Raw genomic sequence first — 18,159 nt, forward strand, 5'->3', positions numbered from 1 at the left:
TTCCCCTCCCTCCCTCTCTCCCTCCCTCCCTCTCTCCCTCCCTCCCTCCCTCCCTCTCTCAGTGCCAGGGCCTTGTGAATGCTGAGCAGCTGCACTGAGCTGGATTCCTAGCCCCTCTTTGGTTTTTTAAGATAGAGTTTTTTTTTAAGTTGCCCAGGCTGGCCTTGAATTTATGATCCTCCTGACTCAGCCTCCTCAGTAGCTAGAATTACAAGGCTGTGCCACTATGCACACCAGAACTTATTTTATGAATCTTAACTTCAGATTAAATAGTAAAGAGCCAATATTATTTAAGCATCCTATTTAGAAAGAAAAACAATAAATTTAGCTAAACATTTAGAATGAATGGCAAGATGGTGAACAAGAATGCATATATCTATTAAAAATATTGTGATGAAACATACTTATTCTATGTATTGTCTTTTTATACTTACTAATATTGTATGTGTATGGTATGCATATCATGGCATGCATATGGAAGCCAAAGGACAATCTGCAGCAGTTGGTTCTCCCCTGTCACATAGGTCTGGGATTGAGCTAAGGTTGTTAGTAATGGTAGCAAGTGTTGTTACTGTCTAAGCCTTCTCACTGGCCCTGCTTAATACATGTTCATAAAAATAAAGTGATTGAGCTACTCACCACTACGCCCATGTATTTTAGCATGACATGGCAAGAGGCGGCAGATAAACCTTGACACAGTTCCTATTCCTTTGGCTGCTGCTCACTTCTGTCCACCAATATGCACAGTTCTCCAAACCTTAAGAAACACCTCCAGAATGTGACCATAAGACTATTAAAGGTCACAAGAGTTCCTAAATCCTGCTTGCTAAGAAAGTAGTTCTAGACCATGGAGGACCAACCTACTCTAATCAAGATACACTGAAATCAGTTGTAAAAACAAATACACAAAAGATTTAACCTATTTTTAAGAAACTGTAACAAGGAGTTTGAGGTGTAGTTCAGCTGCGAGAGTGCTTACCTAGCATACATGAAACTGTGGGTTCGATCCCCAGGACCATATAAACTGGACGAGGTGGACACGGATATAATGTACTTTGAATATATTCATCCCTAGTACCTTCTCCCATCCCTTCCTCTTCCAGGTGGTCCCTCCTTTACCCTCATAGATCTGGGGTGGCAGCAGGGTGAGGGTGACCAATGAGTGCAGTAAGGGCTGTGGATCCTTCTGGAGTTCTCATAGTTCATCTGTGAGCAACAAGGCAAAATTACATGCTGCTTTGCACCAAAAATACTATTAGCCCTAAAGGTGAAGAGTTGGCTTTCCTTTCCAAACTTTAAATGGAGATTTTGCCAGTAGTGATAATTTCCTCACCAAACCCTAAAGACTGTGAAATGTCAATTGTGGGTGAATTTCTAATAGCTTCTTTTCAAACCTTCTAGCCAGTAGTCAAAAAGATAGTTTATTTGCTCAATTGGCCTAGATACAGAAACCTTCCCCACACTTCAGCTGGCTTAGAAATTGCAATTTGGTGTTCTTTTGGCCTCGTTCATTTGAGCTGAAGAACTGATGGGTTTTATCTTCCACCTTCCACTTTTCATCTGGCTTCCCCAGTGACTTTCAATTACTCTCCTTTCTACAGGTCATAAAATAGAAGGACAGATGAAAATCACGTCAGGAATTTCCCAGGCTTCCCCGAAGTTTTCCTCCATCATCAAAGCATAGGATTCCTCAGTATGGCCTCCACGGACTCAATATATGACTGACAGTACGAACTTAGTCTTGGCCCCTTGGAACATACCCCATACAGAAATGTATTTAGTCACCATCCGCACATTATTCCAAACAAAAGGACAAGTGTCCTAGCGCTCAGATGCTTCACCTGAAATGGTGACTGGCCCTCCCTATCTTGCAGAACATTTCAAGGGTCCTGAGTTCATACAGGAAAAACATACAGTATAAAGTTTAGCTGAATAACTATGCTTTCCTTCTGTCTTCTGATGGATTTCTATTAGGACCTTGGATTTGAGTAAAAAAATACTTATTTATTCACTCTTTGATTAGTCAACAACTGTTTATACAAAATTCAAGGTGCTGAATCAGAAATGAAATAATACTGAGAGGTTAAAACCTTGAAATTGGGGTGAAATGGCATAATTTTGTATTTAGTTTCTGTGATCTGCTGGCTGTTGTAGTAGCAGACTCAAACTGAAGTTAGTTTAACTTGAACATGTATTGAACTCATATTTTATAGATGATACAGGTGGCTTGCATCTTGTTCTCCAAATGTCTGTTAAACATCTAGAAATAATGAATAAAATTTTTGAGCCAAAACTTTGTATATTTTTTTCTTCCTCCAGAGTCTAGACTGTTTTTCTGCAAACAGGAGAAAAAAAACAAATGCTGAATTAAATGAAGTTAATTTTGCAAGACGAGAGTTAGTTCATGGAGGCTTAAAGGGAAAAGGGCTGATAGCCTTGCCTTCTTTAGTTTGTTTAAATTCAAGGTCACTTCTAGTTTACAGGAAGGGATTGTTTTTATGGATGGTCCAGGAAGACTGTTTAGAGACCGAAGTCTGACAACATTTATTAGTGGCTGAGGAAGGAGAGCATTGACTTAGTTGGACTAGAGAAAACAGAGAGTGTCAGGGCAGTGGTGGCGCACACCTTTAATCCCAGTACTCGGGAGGCAGAGGCAGGCGGATCTCAGAGAGTTGGAGGTCAGCCTGGGCTACAGAGCGAGTTCCAGGACAGCCAGAGCTAAACCCAAAGAAACCCTGTCTCCAGAAAACAAAACAAAACAACAGAGAAAGGAATCTGAATGATCGTAAATGGATTCAACAGGAGAGGTTCAGTCAATGTTTCCTGACAGGCCCAGTAGCACAAAGCTTGCATCTTATACACAAAGAAAGGATGGCTGGGGAGCAGCTCATACCAAACAGCACATGTTAAAGGAGACAACACACTTTAATGATAGTTACTAGAAAGTTATTAGATAAAGACCCAGCTTTCCTTTCTGTGGGGAATAAGATAGGAAAGATGAGACTCAAACAAATATTTCCCAGGCGCCACTGGAGATAATTACAAGTATCACCATGTTATTTATTGAGAGAAACTACTTTCTTGATGAAGCAACTAGGAGATTTTTGATGTTTTTGTGAACTGAAAAGACAGAGCATAGAAAAGATGATTTCCCAGAGAAACCTGAAGCTGTGATTTTAGTACAAATTGGGGATTATGTAGTATTCAGGTAGACTCAAGAGAGCAATAGTGCCCATGTGGCTAGTGTTTTACATTTTCAAGGAAGACCACATTACAAAATCTCATCAAAACTTATACTAGGGGCCAGAAGATGGTTCTGTGGTTAAAGGTACTTGTTGTTCTTGCAAAAGACCCAAGTTTGATTCCTAGCACCCATATGGCAGCTCACAACTGTCTAAAACTCCAGTTACAGGAGATGTGACACCTTCTTGTGAACTCCACAGACATCAGGCATGCATACAGTGCACAGACATACATGAGAGCAAAACACACATAAAATAAAATTAATAAATGTAAAAACCCCAATCTCCTATTAATCCATGCAGTGGCATCTGTAAACTGCTCTGAGATTGGGATGAACTGAGATTTAGGAAGGCCAAAGTAAAGGGCTGTTCAGGGTCCCGTAACTGATGCACACTGACCAGACCTGCTCCTTGAACAAACCAACTGTGCTACATTAGGCAGAGTATCTTACAGAGGATAAACCACTATCAGAAGTTCCGTGCACAAGTTGTAACTTTCTTATATCAGCTTGGTAAAACCTAGAATACTGGAGAGTTCTGTGAAGGGTGTTCATAAACTGAGCTGATCCTTGAAGAAGCTACAATGGAAACTTGGACATGTAAATTTGTGGGGGAATGAGGTGGATGAAGGTAGGTTAAGAGAGAAGAGGAGGAAGAAGCTAAAACTCAGTATGGTGCCACACACCTGCAATCCAGCACTTGAGAGGTGAAGTAGGAGGGTCAGGAGCCATGGCTGGCTGGGCCACATGCAAACACTGTCTTTGTTTCTTGGTGGTTTGCCTGCAGGCATGCCTGTGCACCATGGCATGCAGTATGCAGGGAAGCCGGAAGACAGCACCGGATCCTTAGGGACTGGAGTTGCAGATGGTTGTGAGCCATCAGGTGAGTACTGGGAATCAAACCCAGGTCTTCTGGAAGAGCAGCCACTGCTCTTAACTACTGAGCCATCTCTCCAGCCACATGCAGGATGAAGAGAAGGAGTAGACTAAACAGATATAAGAAAAAGGGCCGGGTGGCAGCGCACGCCTTTAATCCCAGCACTCGGGAGGAAGGGCCAGGCGGATCTCTGTGAGTTTGAGGCCAGCCTGGGCTACAGAGCGAGATCCAGGACAGGCTCCAAAACTACACAGAGAAACCCTGTCTCGAAAAACCAAAAAAAGAAAGAAAAATAAAAAATGACAAGGTATGAGCCAAAAGAATGTGAGAGAGAGAGAGAGAGAGAGAGAGAGGGAGAGAGGGGGGGAGAGAGGGAGAGTTAGAGAGAGAGAGAGGAATTAAGACATGATTTTTAAAGACGGCTTCACGCAATCCCTCTTGTGTTGCTAACTGTATTATTTAAGATTAAGTCTACATACAGTCAGTCTGTTGACTTCTAAGTTGAGACTGTGTAGATATAGATAAAATGGTACATACTTTTTAAGCAAAGTAAAAACATTTACAAGAGCTACTATATGGAAGACCAGGCCAATTAGCACACCAGATCACCCAGACTCATCCAGTTGTTCCAAGGAACAAAAAATTGAATGTTTACAGAGATATCCAAAGATTCTAGTAATAACAATAATCTGGCAAGGTATCAATTATATTTCAATGTCAAACATATGTAGCTTGGTAATCCCAAAGAAGTCTTCCAAAATTAAAATTTTAATATAAAAGAAACTCCTAAAAATCAAATTAATGACAAGTAAGACACTGCATTTATTCTAAATTTCCATAGAAAAAGGAATACATATTCACACACATATATGTGTGCATATACAGATTGTGTACATGTGTGTTTATGGGAATGTATGGGAGTGTGTGTGTGTGTGTGTGTGTGTGTGTAAAGAAAGAGAACACTCTTGTGAGAGGGGTATGCTTTAGCTTACTGAAGTTTTACTGTACCAAACATTTTCACACCCATGCCATCAGAGGCATCTTCATGTGAGAGGGGTGACGTTTAGACAATGGATCCAAAGCTAAGGCCATTCTGCCTAGATTATGTCCTGGCTCACAGTGTGCTTTCTGAAATGTAAATTACACAGTTTGTCAGTCAGTTTATATTATTAATGTTTATAAGAAATACTTTCTACATCATGTTTTCCAAAAGATTTAAAATTAAATTAGTAATTTAATTAGTATGAAATTATCATAAAAACTACTGAATGCAGCCATTGGTCCAGGATCTGTAGAGACACACATATATTTATTACTTGGAACAAGAAACTATTCAAATTCAGTTCCAAGAGAAATAGAAGTTACTAATAAACTGGGCCCTTGTCCAGTCTGGATTGCTAAATCAAGCTACTGTAGAGAAGAGAGTCTGGCTTCCTTATACACTGCATTTTCACCAGTATATGGATTACAATGCTTGAATTTTCTTGTTTACAATTAATTTTTCAAGCTTAGGAAACAATTTGAGTAGTAAATGAGAAAATATCGTAGTTATCATTTGGAAGGAAAACTCTGGTCATTACAATAGGCTGCCAGGTTTTCTAGGGACAAGAGCTGGCTTGGATTCACTTCCTGTGGCATCAATGTTCATGGCTATGAATCCATACATTTAACATTTACAAGTTCATGTCCATAAAAACATATAGCAAACCGTGTACAAAATCCATACAACAGACTGTTTACATGCTCATGGCCATAAACACATGTAATGGATTGTTCGCAGAAGTTCAGGTTCAGAACTGACTCCTAAGGACCACAATGCACACCCCTGTGGCGCTCTTACTCTTTAATTCGGAAACAAAGACCAATCACCACACCAAACTTCACAAAGGGGAGCTCCGTGCAACATTATTTCCCAAAACTATTCTTAATAAGAGCAGGCAACTCAGGCAGCCCTGATTTAGAGCACTCTTGGGGAGCTGCAATCACATTGGGTCACCACTGAAGGAGGTCTAAGAACAAGAAAATGGCTTTTAAAAGTCTGATTTTTTTTTCTAATTTATTTGAGCACTGACTCCTTCTGTGTATTTTTATTGACACTCTGTGTAAGTCATCTTTTATAGAAAACCCCTGATCTCATATGAAGAAGCAGCCCAAGTCCAGTTAGGTCAGGTAACAGCTGCGGAGGTATGGGACTAGTTGGGAGGTGACTGACAACCCTCACCTTCAAGAGTCTCCAGGACATCTTTCAGTCCTGTGTTCTCTCGTCCCTAGAGCACACAACTGAATAATCTAGTCCAAAACTCTTGTGGTAAAGATAAAAGATGTCCTCACAGAAATGAAGCAGTTGCCTCATCTGGACACCTGAATACATGTCTCCAGTGGAAAGCAGTACCCAGCTCGTGATTTCACCACTAGCATCCTGCCCATAGCACCACTCCAATTTCTGCAAAACCAACCAACACTGTTGCCTCTTATGTAAGAAGTCATGGACAAGGAGGTGATTTAACTGTCAAGGATCCATTAAAATGTTCATTAAACCACGTTTGTGTCAATAGGTATTTTTGAATCAATTAAGTACAATTACTTTTACTTACAAATGTCATCCACTGTGACAGGGAATCAGTGTTTCAAGCTGTTGAACAGGTCATCATCCCTGTCTTGTTGGATGACACCTGTAAATAAAATAAATCTATTTTTGAGTGAGATTTCTAAGTCAACTCTATTTAAAGTGCATGCAGTTTAAGCAAAGAGTAATGTCCTTATAATGATGTACTACTGGAGAGAGAGAATCCCCAGTGCTAACTACTTGCTATAGATTTTACTGGCCCCTTAACACAACAGTCCTGGGAGTTTACACACAGTGTTGTCAGAACCCAATCAGAACAATGCGAGTCTTATAGGTGGTATTTATTTCAGTCTCCTGACTCTGTGATTACCATTTCTACTTTATACTAGAGACAAGATAGGCCCTATCAAGTTAAATAAAGATTCCAATGCTAAATAAAATACATTAAGTGTCATTATTTCACCTCCCTAGGATCGAAAAGTAATATATACATTAGCTAAGATCACCATTAGGATGATAAACTTTCAAAGACTTAAGTTATTTCAAGAATGTAAATTCACATCTACGTAAACTGCTATAATGCCATTATTAGATATGGAAAGTGCAGTTGTTCCTGGAAATATCACAGGTAGAAAATAAAAAGTGAAAGAAATGGGAATGAGACAGAAAAGAACACTATTCAATATAGCACACATTTATGATTTTAAACTTTGGCAACTTCCAAACAAGATTTGCATCTCTTAGCAAATATAAATATAGGAAAGATCATATTTAAAGCAAAATTTCAAGGGCCAATGATTTAAAATGTTGGTTTCTCTGTAGTTACTGAACACCAATTGAGCTAAGATCTGCCAGACCCAAAATTAGGGCTGGCCAATGAGCACTAAATTCCCATCTCCTACCCATCCACAGCAAACTAATCTTATGCTGCTTTATGCTGAGGTCACAGACAGAGACCACACTGCAGGTTTATTACCAGCCAAGCACTGCTGGAGTGCTTACACACACTATCCCACAACCCTACGACTTGGCTCTTGTCACAAACTTACAAGTAAGGCAAGACACAGAGTGACTAGCTCACAGAAGCTGGGCTCTACACCCCTCTGCACACCCTTAGCCACCAGACTCCTGCAGACACCAAATGAAGTAACATGCTGCAACCAGACAGAGAATGATCTTTTAACTCAGACCCACGTAACGTGGAACAACAGGACATTGTCTCTGCAATGAAGGGTGAGGGAGAATGGCAACAAGGGTAGACAATCCCAACACCAGAGGATGAAGACTTTTCATGCTGTTCTGAAATGCATCATGACTAAAACATGACAACTGAGAGTTTCAACTGTATTTTACAATTAAAGAAAGTAAATCCTTCTAAATACTAAGGGATAAATCCTCCCACTCAAGGCTGGCTGATTCTCATAACAGTGTAATAGTTATCGACAGATAGAATTAAATCATGTATATTCAAATAAATAACATTGTTAAAAACAGAACTATTTATAAACTACCTTTAAAGAAAACAAAAAGTTCTGATGTGACTGCCTCAGTTCCTTATATGATGGTAGCTGTCTTTCTTAGTCACAAGCTATGCTTTAACCAAAGCCCCTTAACTTTTTGTTACTGGGCCATTTTCCAACATATTTTTAAAGCTGAAGATGAATTTTTTAAAAGGGACACAATCAGGAGCAAATATATACCTGGCATATTTTAATCAAACAAGTAAGAGATATGCAAAGCTCATCCCCACAGACCCAGACACTAAGAAAACCGCACTTCCTTCTGAAAGTGCTGTGAGAACCAGAGACTTCCAGGCAGATAAGTGCTCTGCCAAGGACCCCCCCAGACAAAGACAGTGTGGTTCACGAGAGCTTACCCTTTTCTCTGACACCCCATCCTGGCCTGCAGCCTCTTTCTCATCATGTGTTTCTTGCAGGACTGCCATGTGCTGTTTGTATGCTGGCTCTCTGTTTAAGGTTGTGTATCCTATGTGCTCATAAATTGGGTTTATCGTCATCTTGGCAATGTATTCTGCTGCCTTGGTTTCAATATAGAGAGTAATCAAGCCATCAGTCACCAGATCGTGGATGGACTCAAAGCGTTTCTCCCCAACAAAGTGCTTTCCATCGTAGTACAGCCTGAAGTTTCTGGTTTGACTTCCAAATCTGCCTCAATGAAATGGGAAAGATGCTTTTAGGAAAAGAGAACAGTAAATTCTTTCTAAAGAAGAAACAAATAAAAAACACCCCCAAGCTGAAATTCATTGCTTTTGCTTGTATATTACTGTTTAGATCAGCTGTGACTAATGTCTATTAGTCACTTGGAATACCCAAAATTCAATTGCTAAACCCAAACAACAGACTTGAAATAACTAGGGCTTTTAGTATGGTGATCCTAGAAAGCATTTTTACTTACTTAAGCCAATTCATTACTCTTATAATAAAGCAGGGAAAATAAATTTTATAACCTAAGAAGGTACATTCAATATGCAATTGGTCAACTATAATACATAAAATTTCTTCAAGTTGAATAATGCAAATAGTCAATGTGCTTCAAGGCTAGTATTCAATGTCTTTCAACAGGGAAGTCCTCTGTACTGCTCATCCAGTGGGATGCCAGCAATCACGACACTTGTGCTGCCTCCAGAACTGAGCCAAGTAGCAGAACGCAAAGAAACACACGTGGGCATTTCTGGCCAGAGGTCAAGGACTTGTTCTTCCCTGTAAACTTATCTGCTGGTTAGGTACAGGCAAGAAATGCTTGTCAAATACAGTACATGAAAGCCACATACCATCAGACTATAGAAATCTGTTGTCTGTTTGGATGATATGCTTTAGAAACTGGAGACGGGTCGTTTCCCATCCCAATAAATTCAGTATTTTGCTTCCTGCAGGAAACCTCAGAATTGACTCCAAGTTGGCATAGCTGACACCAGTGTCCTTGCCAGGAGGCACAGGCAACTCAATAGATGCCAACGCCAAAGCGGGAGATCTGCCAGTTTCAGAATCAACACCAATAAAACTAAGCAAGTCAGAAAGGATCTTCTTCATTTGGTTGTAAACACACACGCGCATACACACACACACACACACAAGAAATGAATTTTCAAACCGAAGTATTTTCTGCTCCACATGAAGCTGCAAACTCAGTAAGCAAAAAAATTCTGGCATAGACAGTATTTCAAATGTGTAGGAGCTAGACATTTTATTCCACTTAATTTTATTTTGTGACATGGTCTCACTGTATAGGTCTGGCTGGCCTGGAACTCACTATGTAGACCCGGCTGGCCTTGAACTCACAGAGATCTGCCTGTCTCTACTTCCTGAATGCTGGGATGAAAGGCGTACAGTACCACATCTTGCTAAGAATTAGACACTTTTAAATAATGGGTCTAGAATGTTCTGTTTGTTTTTTGTAATTTAGACTCTAATAATACTTAATCCAGAACCCAACCTAATATCAGTGTTGACCTTTAACATCTAACTATCCACCTTTTGTTCTTCAAAAGCAATCAAGTTTTTACTTCTACTCAAGTACATGAGCCATGTAATTAAACTCTCCTCTAAACTTAAACATTTCTCCCAAGCAAATTTTCATTCTATAATTCTATATGTCTCAAAAGCTAGAAAGATAAAATGTCTATGCCAAAATTAAAATTTTTCAGTCTAATATACTTCTATGACTTCCTTTTTCTAATATGTATTTAAACAGAGAGAGAGAGAGAGAGAGAGAGAGAGAGAGAGATTAAAAGCTATCTAAGCTCCTTCCCACGGTGGTTATGGCCATCAGGACACTGGGCACACGGGCACACGAGTGTCTTCTGAAGCCTGAGCAGTACAGGGGGCTGAGGGTGAGGGGGCAGGTAGTGGAACTGGTCCCAAACGGGTTAGGCATGGTTTGGCTGGAGAGAGAAGTCTAGGTTTGGACTTCTGCTTTACTCTTTAACTTCAAGAGGTCCCCCCCATGATTCCAGCTCCTTATCAGCCTGCCAGCCTTGAGGGAGCTATGAGATTACTGAAGGAGCACACGGTCATAATGTACTTGATTAAACTTAGTCTCAAAGGACATGGAAGCAAATGTCCATATTGGAATTTTGATTAGCACTTTCTTTAGAAAAACGACGTTATCTTTACTGACGGAATGGCAGGTTTTCCTCGTCACTCAGGGAGTGACACAGGGAACAGGCTAACAGTGCGGCTATCAGAGACCACTCTGTTCCTTTGCTGTTTTGTGCTCTGCTGTGGGAACAGAAGTAGAGGTCAAGCAGAATATCCTGGAGAATGGAGGGATGGCTGTAACAAAAAAAGGAAAAGAGGAAGACATCAGATTGAGGATGAGGGGGACCCCCTCCTTGTAACAGGCTCTGCTGGTATGTCCTTTATTCAACAAATACTCAAGAAAATACTCAGACATTTTCAACACTAGGAAGTTCATGATGTCCTGTTCACATAGCAACCACAATGGGAAATGATAATCATAGAAACAGATCAAAGAAAGATATGAAATGCTGAATTTCAAAAACCTCAAGTTAAGACTGTTTAAAATCTTTTTTTACATCTATTTATATGTGTGAACGCATACATGTGCATGCCCAAGCACACAGAGGTCAAAGGACAATTTCTAGGAAGTGGTGCCTTCCTTATATCATTTGGTTAGAGACTGAACTCAGAATACCAGGCTTGGTAGAAGCACCACTACCAGCTCAGTCATTTGTGACTGCTGTCCCTCCATTTCTTCAGGACAATTCATTTCTCCTGCTTTCTGAAATCATCATCTGCCTCTGCCTGCCTAAGGCCTAGGGAACATGCCTGGACTGGAGCAGTCCCAGCTCTGCCGAGACAGAGCTGAAGAGGATGAAATTCATGGTCTCCAAAGTGGTGCTGGAGTTAACAAGCAGGAAAGACTGAGGTCAATCTGCTCTGCGCTGTGATTGTGGTATGGAATTACCATTTCCTACAGACTATCCTCTCCAGCTAGCTTTTCCTCTTTAAAGAACTATGGAATACTGGGCCCAGTTGCATTCAGCTGTATTTCAAAATTTGTAACTCTACCATTTAGCTTTAAAAATATGAACATAACACTCTTTTGCAGCTTTTGTTTCTTTGTGGGTGAATCATATTCCTAAAAAAATTCAGTCTAAATACATAAAATGATGAAAATATGTATAAAATGTTACTTGTTGTAAAACCAAAAATTAATTTTGATTTGAGGCCAAAGTTATTTTGAAGTGTCGGTTCAAAGGACTAGAAGCAAAGAGATGTCTCCTGTTTACAAACAGGAAATAAAGCACACCTACAACTATGTCCACTAATACTGAGTCATCGAGGAGTTTCTAGCAACAAACACACGAAAATGTTTACATCATAAACACAGTCTGTATTATTTCCCAGAGCCAAAGTATCCAACTCGATGGTGGAACACTAGAAACACCTCCGACGCACACGCAGTCATAAACAAGCCTTCGGTAGACAGGCGGGAACAGAGTAAGTGATGAGACACTTGATGATCTAAACACCCCTTTAAAACATTAGGCTATGACTTTTGCCTATCTTGCTACATAATTTTGATGATAAAATGGGGGACACTACTAAAGTGTGTTAATTTATGACTATGTTCTCCTCCCATATGCCTAACTAAATTTCCGAAGATGGCACCAGACAGCTCTAGAAAATGGATTAGGCGACAACCTACACAAGACTCAGCTAAGCACCCACTGCACCCCTCCCCCTGCCCCCGGTAGACCTAAGTTCTGCTCACTAGAGAGGAAGAGGCAGACGGGTGGAGCACGGGCAAAGCAGAAATTAGAGGTGCCACCCTGAACACGAGGAGCTGAGAGCACCACTTTACTAGGTCCTTGGGAAGCTCCTCTCCTCATAAGAGACCTGAAGACTTCTCTGGGGAATCTCATTAACTCTACAATAAAGAGCACCATCCTGTAACTGTCAGGCTTCCCCCAAGCGCTCAGAACTACATCTGAGCCTAAGTGCCAAATACATGTAAATATGGTAATCAGCCAGCAACCACCCGGTACCTAAGAAAAACCTGCCGGGCGGTGGTGGCACACGCCTTTAATCCCAGCACTCGAGAGGCAGAGCCAGGTGGATCTCTGTGAGTTCGAGGCCAGCCTGGGCTACCAAGTGAGTCCCAGGAAAGGCGCAAAGCTACACAGAGAAACCCTGTCTCGAAAAACAAAAACAAAAAAAAAAGAAAAGAAAAACCTTCACAAAGGACAAAGATAAACAGACAGAATCAGGTCAAGTTGGAGAAAACAAATCATTCACAGGCAAAAAATATTATTCTTGAAGTATCTATATGCTAAACTATAGAATTTCTCTTATTTCCATCCTTACATAGAAGTTAGCAAAAAAAAAAAAATCAGGATGCCACAAAGACGACACAAAATAAAGAGTCAAGGTAGAAATCAAAAGAGATAATCCAAGAAAATAATCACAAAGGAAAGACAGAAATGCACATAATTTGCAAAAACAGGCCCACGGTGTGTGGGCAAACGTAACAAGGCACTGAAAACACAGAGCAGTAACTGTAAATGAAGCCCTCAGACTGGCAATGTAATGTCTGACGTCACTGAGCACAGCAAGGATGCAGAGCTGCTACAGAGCCAGTGTCTGTGACACTGTTTAACAGAGATTTATTTGCTAAGGCTGGACACCAGCACACACATATACCCCAGGACACTGAAAGCCCAGTCCTAGGAGCTAGATATCTAGTTATATACCCATCCTAAAGGAATATAATACCTAGAAATATTGCATTATAATTCACATATAATGTAGGCTATTCTATAAATAAACATGTAATTTTTATATTATAGTTTATAAATAAACACACACACACACACACACACACACACACACACATATATATATATATATATGACTGTCGCCATAGGCTAATATATCTATATGTAGGTATAGATATATACATTTTGAGATGGGATCTTTCTACTATATAGCTCTGGCTATCCAGGAACTAGCTATGTAGACCAGGCTGGCCACGAACTCATACAGATCCACCTGTCTCTGCCTCCTGAGTGCTAGGATTAAAGGCACGGGCCACTACTTCCAGCCTCTATAGGCTATTTTTTTGTGGGGGGTGGGTGGGGAGGTAGAGTTTCGAGACAGGGTTTCTCTGTGTATAGCCTTGGCTATCCTGGAACTCATTCTGTAGACCAGGATGGCCTCAAACTCACATAGATCCGCCTGCCACTGTCTCCAGAATGCTGGGATCAAACGTGTGTGCCACCACTGCCCGGGTCACCATAGGCTATTTTTACATTTAGGAACTTCCCCTAACTTCACATAAAAACACATATATCAACAATCTTCAAAAAGTGAAACCACATAAATCCCCAGTAAAATAGAAAAACAAAGCTGGGATGGTAAGTTCCATGGGTTTGTAAAGTTCTCCCATATCCTCTCTCCTTCCTGAGAGTTAACAGCACACGAAAACTGCTTCTAGAGAAAAGGTCAAACACTTAAGCAGGCTGCCAGGCAGAGTGCGGACTGTCAGTTCTGCGCTAACACAATACCGGGCCCTTATGATGTCCAGGCAAATGACTAAATGGGCCTGACATGGTGGCAAATGGTAATCCCACACTAATGCAGCCTGGGTTTAGAATAAGACCCTATCTCAAAATAGAGGAGTGGGAAACTAATAGGGGAATGTGTAGGGAAGAGGGTTTCAGTGTGATACAGGGTTGAGAGAATGAAACGGGCTGAAAAAATCACCCCATTTCACTACATACATGTACGAATGGGTCATAATGAAATCTACTGTTGGGTATAACTAATATACTCTATTAGGAAGAATTCCTAAACGGTTCCATTAAGACTTTCTCCTAAATTGGATGGCAACATATAACAATTACATTTATTTCAAAAAATTCATTGGTGTTACATAGAACTGGCAAAATACAATGAGATTCCTATAGGCTTATGAGTACCATGCCACACTGTCATTACAGCTCCCTAATGATCTCAGTGTGAGGAATATGACAGGCAGCTTCTTCCTATACTCACAGCTGGAAGTTCAAAGATGCTCTTTCTACTCTAGGGAGTCAAGGAGAATTTTGTTATCGTTTTTTTACTTATCACTTACGCAGAGAACCGATACTTAATACTTTGCTCATAAGTATATGTATTTATATATTTTATTTACAGAAAAACATTATACCCAGATATAAACCTTTTAGAAACCACAATATATCCAGAAATGCTCACTGAGTCTGTAGAATTAATAACAGATTTCACTTATTTAAGAACTGATGACCAGTTCCACTAAATGGTTTAAAATGAATTTGCATTACAGAATAAAAAATTCACCCTACAAACAAATGTAAGAAAGCAGAGTTATCCACATGAATGTCTTTGGAGAGTTCTTTTATACCCTTATGTAAGTATGTGTGCACAAACATAAGCCTACACATTTATAGTCTCTCAGATTCTTAATTCCTTTATACAGCGCAATGCTATTGTGAAATAATTCCTGTATAAATTATATACTCTAAGTATTACATATGGACTACAATCTAAGATTTTTCTTGATGATCCTGGTTCATTAATGGGTTATTCTGGTGAGTGAAAACAGAAACTCCCCAGCGGTTATTGTAAAGCATTGGTTTGCTGTGATGGTGAGTGCTATCAACTTGACAGGATCTAAGAATCACCTAAGGATGGATCTCTGAGCAGGCCTGTGGGGGATTATCTTGACTGTGTTCACTGGGGGGGCGGGTGGTGACATTCCCTGTGGGATCCCGGACTGGGCAGTGAAGAAGGGGAGCTGAGTGGCAGTGCACCTCCATCTCCACACCTGGTGTGGAGACACTGTGAATGTCTGCTTCAAGCTCCTGCTGCCCTGACCTCCCTGACATGATGGGCCTTCTCTCCCTTCAGTTGCTCTCGTCGGGGTGTTTTTTCACAGCCCCGAGAAAATTAACTAAGACAGTTGCCTTCCTCCAATCTCCTCTGTACCCAAGCTACTCAACACTTAGTTCTTGGATCTTACACTTTCAAAATCCTCTTTGTAGGTTATCAGTTGTGTTTTTCTCATAACCTACTTTTTTTTATTCATCTATTTATTTTACATCCCTGCCACAGCCTCCTCACATCCCCCCTCCCACTTCTATTCCCCAATTCCCTCCTTTTCTGTCTCCATCCAGGAAAGGGCAGGTCTCCCATGAGTATCAACAAAACATGGCATATCAAGTTGCAGTAAGACTAAGTACCTAAGGCTGGGCAAGGCAACCCAGTATGAGGAATACAATCCCAAAGCCGGTAAAAGAGTAGGAGATAGCCCCTGCTCCCACTGTTAGGAGTCCTACAAGAGGACCAAGCTACACAACCATAACAGATATGCAGTGTCTAGGTCAGCCCTATGCAGGCTTCCTGGTCATCACTTCAGCCTACTAGCCCAGGTTAGTTGATTGTGTGAATCTTTCCATGGTGTTCTTGACCTTTCTGGCTCCTACACTCCTTTCTCCTCCTCTTCCTCCTCCTCCTCTGCAGGATCCCTGGACTCCACCCAATGTTTGGCTGTGGGTCTCTGCATCTGTCTCCATCAGTTGCTGGATGGTGCTTCTCTGACGACAATGGAACCAATAACCTGCTATTGTTAAACATACCATAATGTAGAAAAAAAAACAAAAATTGTTTTAATGTTTTAAGACTATATTAAGTAGACTCTACTAGGGCTTACTGGGTGTTCCTTTGCAGGAGCAAATGGATTATTTGTTTTATTTAGCCAACAATAGCCATTTCTCATTTACTTCCAGTTTTTAGACCATATTCTGGAACTTGATTTGCTTTGTTATATACCTTTAAGTTCAGTCCCAACCATCTACTACTAATGGTCAACAGATTATTACATTTTCCTCACTAAATGCCTATTATTAATGCATTACTTACATACCCCATCCCATATTTATCAATAGGGTACAATTCAATGAGTTTTCATCACAGGTAAGATGCAGAAACATCCCAAACAGCTCCCAAAATTTCTGCATGCTCCTGCCCAGCTTCTCTGACGGTTCTCTACCCTGCCGACCCACTTCACTGTCTGCTGCCGTTATACTTTTCATTTTACATAGACAGAATCAGGGGCCAGCAGGATGGCTCAGACGGGAAAAGTGCTTGCACATAAATCTAGCAACCTGAATTCAATCCCAAGGATCCACATAACAAGCCAAACACGGGGTTCCTATCTGTTCTCTCAGCACCCCTACAGTAAACACGGGGTTCCTATCTGTCCTCTCAGCACCCCTACAGTAAACACGGGGTTCCTATCTGTTCTCTCAGCACCCCTACAGTAAACACGGGGTTCCTATCTGTCCTCTCAGCACCCCTACAGTAAACACGGGGTTCCTATCTGTCCTCTCAGCACCCCTACAGTAAACACGGGGTTCCTATCTGTTCTCTCAGCACCCCTACAGTAAACACGGGGTTCCTATCTGTTCTCTCAGCACCCCTACAGTGAATACGGGGTTCCTATCTGTTCTCTCAGCACCCCTACAGTGAATACGGGGTTCCTATCTGTTCTCTCAGCACCCCTACAGTGAATACGGGGTTTTCTCTATACAGGTTTCTCTGTTCTTTGCACCTTTCTGGACTCACGGTAGCCCACTGCCTCGAACTACAGGATCCGCCTGTCTGCCTCGATGCTGATTAGGCTGCCCACCACCCCTACAGTGAATACGGGGTTCCTATCTGTTCTCTCAGCACCCCCTAGAGTAAACACGGGGTTCCTATCTGTTCTCTCAGCACCCCCTAGAGTAAACACGGGGTTCCTATCTGTTCTCTCAGCATCGCTACAGTGAATATGGGGTTCCTATCTGTTCTCTCAGCACTCCTACCGTGACATGAGAGGCAGCAGGAGGAGACTCCCTAGGCGCTCTCGGGCCAGCTAGCTTAGAGTGCAGAGTGGCAAGAGCAATACGACAGACCATGCTTCGTGCAACAAGGCCGAGGGAGAGCACCCCTCTGACAGCTGTCCTCTGACAGCCACATGCAAGTTCACATACACATACAGAAAATAAAATAAAAACAACAATGAATTAATGAAACCATACAACATATACATTCGTCTTTGGATGCTCAAGGGTTTAACATAAAGAGTCACTTTAAACTGACAGATATTGTGCTCATGAAATTTCAAGTGTGCCCAGACCAGGACTATCCAGGGGTGATGGCAGTAAGCTGTACTTACATATGCAACTTCGTGTTTCTGTCTCTAGTGGAGTCTACATTCATCATCTCCAATTTGAAATCAGTAATCTGAACGGTCGAAAACTTCATTTTCTGAGTACTAGCATGATGTGACAGTGGGAATACTACACGTGACCTCACATGACACAGACAAGGTAAAGAGCACTAGAAACACCGTATAAAGTTCCTTCAGGAAGTGGACATACAATACAAAAGAATTCTGTATGGGCTGGAGAGATGGCTCAGAGGTTAAGAG

At 41.1% G+C, this 18,159-nt stretch overlaps 1 protein-coding gene across 4 annotated transcripts in view; it reads right to left on the reverse strand.

Annotated features, from left to right (window-relative positions):
- Chn1 (chimerin 1) overlaps window positions 1–18,159 on the reverse strand; it is a 157,930-nt gene that overhangs the window by 64,084 nt on the left and 75,687 nt on the right. For 3 of the 4 annotated variants that reach the window (XM_028880630.2, XM_037204884.1, XM_037204885.1), the window contains one exon: window positions 8,561–8,849. In XM_028880630.2, coding sequence (XP_028736463.1) covers window positions 8,561–8,849 — 289 coding nt within the window. Of the gene's footprint in view, window positions 1–6,712; window positions 6,737–8,560; window positions 8,850–18,159 lie in introns of those variants that run through there. The other variant, XM_028880632.1, reaches the window with a different exon arrangement.

Source organism: Peromyscus leucopus, chromosome 4 (assembly GCF_004664715.2).
Source record: "Peromyscus leucopus breed LL Stock chromosome 4, UCI_PerLeu_2.1, whole genome shotgun sequence".
In the NCBI taxonomy this organism is placed as follows: domain Eukaryota; kingdom Metazoa; phylum Chordata; class Mammalia; order Rodentia; family Cricetidae; genus Peromyscus; species Peromyscus leucopus.